We start from the raw sequence: 5,912 nt of genomic DNA, 5'->3' as shown, positions 1-5,912 counted from the left end.
GGACAAAGGCTGTGTTTGAGGAACGAGACAGCTCTGGTAGAGAAAAGGGTTAGCCACACGAATAAAAACCGATTGTACATGTGTTAATACTGTACATGAACGCTTATCACAATCAGCTTCTGCTGGTACAAAAAGCAGGTTGTTAGCGGAACATATGGCATAGGCAAGCACTAGGGTCATATCTTGGGAGCTGTTTGTACCTGGGTACGTATACTGGTACAATCTGCTGTCAGCTCGACGAATCCAAGCAATTACCTTATCTGAGTGCACGAGTACTGTGTAGATGCTGACTAGGTATGTATGATCTTAGGCGGGCGGACACTCGCGCGTCGGCTCTTGCCTGCGGACTTACAGCTGTGGGCCCGTCCCTCTCTCGCTGCGCTCTGGGAGGAGCAGCTGTGCGGTCTGCTCCACACCGGCCTCTAAGTACTCGACTCGGCCCGGGAGCGGTGTCAGAGAAAAGAAAGAACTCCGCCATGTTCACTTGCTTATACATCCCAGCCTAATCGGTGGTGTTGACAATCAGTGAATGCGCAGAGTGAGGCTCTCCCTCGCCCAAAGGCCACTAAGCTTGCATATATAGTTTGGCTTTCATGAAAAGTGAGTGGGTTGGTTTTGTGCATCGATTGAATATTAATACACCCGGGTACTTATCCACTGTGATAAGGTAATTATTTGATATATTCAACGTGCAGCGAGCGGCTCACCGTGCAAGTCATCCATTGTCATGCGCTGCCCCTTCCAAGCCATGCAACACATGTTTGGTGTCCCATCGCTACGAAGCATCAGCCAGCGATTTGTTTCGTTTCGCAGGGTTCTTGCTGCTCCGTCCGGTATCAGTAAAGCTTCTCGGTTTGGTCGTGATCTCTTCAAAGGTTTACTCCATTGTTTGGTGACTGACACAGGAGGCCGCTGTTGCTTGCTCTCACTTTGAAATCCGTTCTTCAGCACTCGGGTACCAACGTGTGTAGAGCTTCACCATGCGTGTCCACTACGCCGTGCTATTGGCTGCTGCCCTCCTCGCAAGTGTCGAAGCTGTTACGGCGACAAGCGTCTCCACGACTAGCGGTCGTTCTCTCTCAACCGACCCGAGGGACACCCCAGTCCAGCGATTTCTGAGGAAACACAAAGCGGTGAAGACGGACGAAAGCGCAGAAGACGAAGAGAGGGGATTCAGTACCGGTATCGCCTTCCTTGACGACATCGTCCACAACGCTGGCACACTTTGGGATGATATTGCGCAGAACCACCAGCTCAACTCTATGCTGAGCGCAAGGACAAACTCTAACGATGCCTATACATTACTAAATGTCGACAAGGTGACAGGCAACCTATTGCAAAGCAAAGAGTGGAAAGCGTGGTCAACGTACGTGACAATGCTCGACAAAAGCAATGCAGATGAAGCAATGGTGACGTCAATGGTGTTTCAACTCAAGCCAGACAAGTTGTCGAAGGTGCTGGCAGAAGCGGCCAAGAACCCGAGCACGAAGGACATTGCTACGAGGTTGGAGAGTGCGCAAGTCAAGTGGTGGGTGAGCTTATCCGGCACCCCAGATGATATTTTCAAGACGCTGAAGCTCAATATAGCGAGGAGCGATATTTTTGAAAGTCCGGAGCTTGCTACCTTTACCAAGTATCTTGACGCTTTCAACAAGAAACCGCGCAACGAGCAAACAACTCTATTCGAAGTCTTAAAGAATAGCTATGGAGATGAAGCTCTGATGAAGTTACTCGTTTCGGCACAAAATGCCAAGAGTGAGGAGGCGACGAAAATGATGGATGACATGCTGGCGGGCTGGCTGGACTTCACCAAGTCGCCTTACAGTCTCTTCAAGTCGCTGAACTTGGACAAGGCAGGAGATGATCTCCTCAGCAGCCCTATCTTGAGCACCTGGGTCAAGTACATGAACCAATTCAACGAGAAGCTCCCTACGAAGAAGACAACGATGATCGAGACGTTCATGAAGAGCTACAATGACGAAACACTGACCAAAATGCTCAATGCGGCGAAGAAGGTCCCAGCTACAGAGCAGCTCGCCACCAACTTGGAGAAAGCGAAGTCTGCACTGTTCAGCAAGTGGATGGTGGAAGGGATAACCCCGGCCTATCTCTTCAAGAACGTGTTGAAGCTGGATCCAGCGACCATGGCCAGCAGTCCCAACACGAACATTTGGCGCTCGTACTACATCGCATACGACAAGGCGTACCCTGGCAAGCTGTTCTCGTTTAACCCTTAGAATGAAGAAGCTGATTCTTCATGTTGTTCGTTATTGAATTTTCCGAGTGCAATAGCTAGTTTACTATGATGCGCGTGCACATCATGCTCATCGGTCATTTGAATGAGTTTCCAGTTTAAAATCTTTGTGTGGGGCCCACAATGTTCGTTCACTGTCCGAAGTGTTACTATCAATGTCTTGGAAAAGATAGTTTAAAGCCGAGTCTTGTTCTGGATGTCTCCCCATTATTGCGTCGACTGTGTCGCGCATCACTATCCCTTGGCATTCTTCGATTTACGCACGTGCGATGCAGGAATAAATCGCGGTTGCACCGCTTAGTCATGGAGGCTGATGTTCGTCAGCAGCAGAGGGAGAAGTCCTCCTCCGTTTGACGGATCTGGTACAGTTGTTTGTCTGGCGCGAAAGGTTGCTTGGTAGATTCGGTTCGCCTGGTCGATTTTGCCGACATTGATTAGGTTCGACGAGAAACCTACCTTCGTCGATGGGGTGTCGTACGTGTAGGTATGCGTTTTCTGGGTCGTGCCCCCGGCTGCAACTCCTCCACATAATGTCTCCCACTTTTAAGGTTTAGCAGCCAAATTCTCTGTTCTCAGTCTTGTTTGAGCAAGCTTCGTCGACATTCACTGATGCGAACAAGCCAGTAGACTGACCCAGTTAGCGCTAGCTGTTGACTGTGCGTATCCAGGCAACAACATGTGGGTCTTTCATTTCACGCAAAATTGCGCGAATCCGGATTCCTCTTTTATATATTTTCATATATTTTGTCCAGCTATTGACACGTGAACTACAAACTGCAAAACAGCCCACGCCTTGTGAACTTCAGCAGCGTAAATACGTCGTTTGGAGGTTTCCCATCCTTTAGACAGCAATTCATTTGCTCACAGGAGCGGTTGCTGACCATTGACAACCAGAATAAAGTCAATCTGTCAAAGCAAAGACCAGTTCGTAGCCGAACTCTTGTCCGTCGCAGTGGTACTACAAAAACCAACGACCCTGCTCAACGGAATCACTTTCTTCAGGTATTCACACTCCTTAAGCGGAGCTTTTAAAAATGAAAATCCAATGCAGTTGCTAGAATACTAGTAGTAGTAGTATCATATTGGAGTCGAATAGTACTGCTGTTTCACAGGCACCACCATCTAACGTATGCTTAACGGTTTAATCAATATTTCCCTACACTGCGTTGGCTTTCTTAATGTATCGCTGGATCATTTCATCAGCGGCAACAACACCACTGAGCAAATTGGAAAGTTTTGCTGGACTTCCTTCGCACGCAGCCACTTGTTCAGCAGTGCGTTCTGCAAGTCTGTGGCCAGCTTTTCTGTACTCGAAGCTTTCTTCGCCGCATCGAACATCTCCAACAGGGATCGATAGTTGTAGGTGACGCTCAAACTATCGAACATAGTCGTTTTCTTGCCGGGATACCGCTGGTTAAAGTCACCCAGATACTTGGTCCAAGTTTCAAAACGAGGATCAGCAACAACGTTTCCATCTGCCTTGGAAAAATGTAGAATCCATTTGAAAGTAAGATATGGCGGCTGCTGCTCGTTGACGAGCCAACGCTTCAATTGTTTCGCCTGCACCATTTCAGCGACTTTCACAGTGTTTGGATTTCGCAGCCCCTTGTTAATCATCGCTTCAACACCAAACTCCGTATAGGCCTTACGCAGTGCAAAGTACCAATCGGTTTTCTTCGCTGGGTTCTCTCGGTCGAACTTCTTCACGTAGTCGAGCCAAATCTTGAACAGCGGATTGCCAAGAACATCATTCCTCCGTCGCCGAGTCCAAGCAGATTGAAGACTTCATCGGGAGATTTCTTGATCGTGAGATAACTTTGGACCTTCTCCGTCTGCAATTTGCTGGCAGTGCTTTCAAGATGCGGGGATTTCTTCGCCTCCTCGAGGATTTTGATCAATGGTTTGTCGTTGTAGTGGGTCGTCAAAGTCTTGAGCAAGTTTGCTTCCTTCCCCCGATTTTTATTGTTGAAGCCGTTCAGGTACGAGCTCCACGTCTTATACAGCGGATTGCCGAAGAAGTTCTTCTCTGTTTTGTCAAGTTTCAGCAGCGTGAAGACGTCGTCCGATGATTTACCACTAGTCAGCCAGACTTGCATCTGTTGGGTCTCCAACTTTGTCGCCACTGCCTTCGTACTGTCCAGTGTCTTTCCGAAAGCAATAATCTTTGCCAAAGGTCATCCTCGAACCTCTTCGTTAAAACATGAAACAGAGCAGTTTTCTCCGCGGGGTATTGTGCGTTGAAATCATCCAGGTACTTGACCCACGTGCTGAAAAGCGGACTCGCCATCAGATTATCCTCCACGTTGCCAAGCCCCATCTGAACGAAAGCACTGTCCGGCGATTTCCCACTCTTCAACCATCCCTGAAGCTGCTGGGCCTCCAACTTGGTGGCGATGCTCTTTGTTTCGTCCGACTTCTTGGCGGCATCAAGCATCTTGAACAGAATATCATCACCGTAGTAAGTCGTCAACGTTGGGATCGTCGATGCTGCCTTCTCCGGGTTCAGTGCGCTGAGGTCGTCCACATACGTGGTCCATGAGGTAAACTTCGGATTTGTGAGAATGGAATTTCCTGTCCATTGGAGATCGAACAGACGAAAGACGTCGTCGGGGGATTTTCCGACGGTAGCCCAGTGCTGGATCTGCTCGGCTTGCAGCCGGGTCGCGAGAGTTTCTTGTCTTGAGACCCACTTCGCAGATTCAAGCAATTTATACAGTGCATCGTCGCCGTATTGAGTCGTCAGCGTGAGATCGCCGACGTCGCTTTGACCGGGTGCTTGGCACTCAAATCATCCACGTACTTGATCCACACGGCGAACTGCGGGTCATAAAACAGCAGACCCCCGGACTTGGTGCTAAGCTTCATGCGCGAGAAAACGGTATCCGCATTTTTGCCGTTGCTGACCCATTTCTAGAGCTTTTCGGTAGTGGTTGTCGACGAGGAGAATAACGTTTTGGCCTTCTCGATAGCGGAAACGGAGAGTCCCGTTCTCTCTTCGACTTCATCGCCCTTACCTCGAAATGAGAATTTATGCGAACTGGAAAAATCACCGAGGCTTGTTTCAGCATAAGGTGTTGCACTGACATTGAGACTTGGAAGCACGGAGGATATAACCAACGACATCAGCAAGTAGAGGAGCATCCTTCGAATGGAGGAGTGGAGATCAAGTTTGCAAATGAAAGAGTCAGCTAAGTTGCAAGTGTCAAGAACCGAACGGTGGATTATTCACGAGCATGGGTGGTAATCCATGCGGAAAGCTGACAGTAGCGCGTGCTTAAACATGCCCGCCTAGTCAGCGGGCACTGGCAATCAGTGATTGCACAGAGTGAGGTTAGCCCTTGCGTTTTATGAAACTAAGTGGACTGCAGTTGTGCTTTGCTTGGACCTGAAACACGGTCGGTGTCTCTCAATACGTGGCGGCACTCAGAGCCACGACATACATGATGGAGCTCATGCATTCGTTGACTGCTCCAGCGAGCCCATCTCATGTTGGTATCGCGAACTGGATAGCCCAAGGCATTGGATTGTGTTTGTTCCATACTTAGTCCCTCTAAAATCACTTTTTTTACGGTGGTAAGTGGCCTTGTATTTGATGTTTACGCGTTTTTCTATAGAAGATGTTTACCCCCTCAGGTCGCTTTCTGTAACCCCCTGCGCA

The 5,912-nt window shown here is 48.9% G+C and overlaps 1 protein-coding gene across 1 annotated transcript; it reads left to right on the top strand.

Annotated features, from left to right (window-relative positions):
* Window positions 1–980: 980 nt before the first annotated feature.
* KRP23_134 (RxLR effector protein PSR2) lies at window positions 981–2,237 on the top strand (the record flags this gene model as incomplete). The annotated part of the gene is made up of 1 exon (XM_067895883.1): window positions 981–2,237. The coding sequence occupies one exon, from the start codon at window positions 981–983 to the stop codon at window positions 2,235–2,237; it is 1,257 nt and encodes a 418-aa protein (XP_067750689.1).
* Between the last annotated feature and the right edge of the window lie 3,675 nt (window positions 2,238–5,912).

Source organism: Phytophthora ramorum, assembly GCF_020800215.1.
Source record: "Phytophthora ramorum isolate Pr-102 chromosome Unknown Phyram_PR-102_s0001, whole genome shotgun sequence".
Taxonomy (NCBI): Eukaryota; Oomycota; class Peronosporomycetes; order Peronosporales; family Peronosporaceae; genus Phytophthora; species Phytophthora ramorum.
Note: the sequence above shows the minus strand (reverse complement) of the source record. Positions and strands in the feature narration are given on the sequence as shown.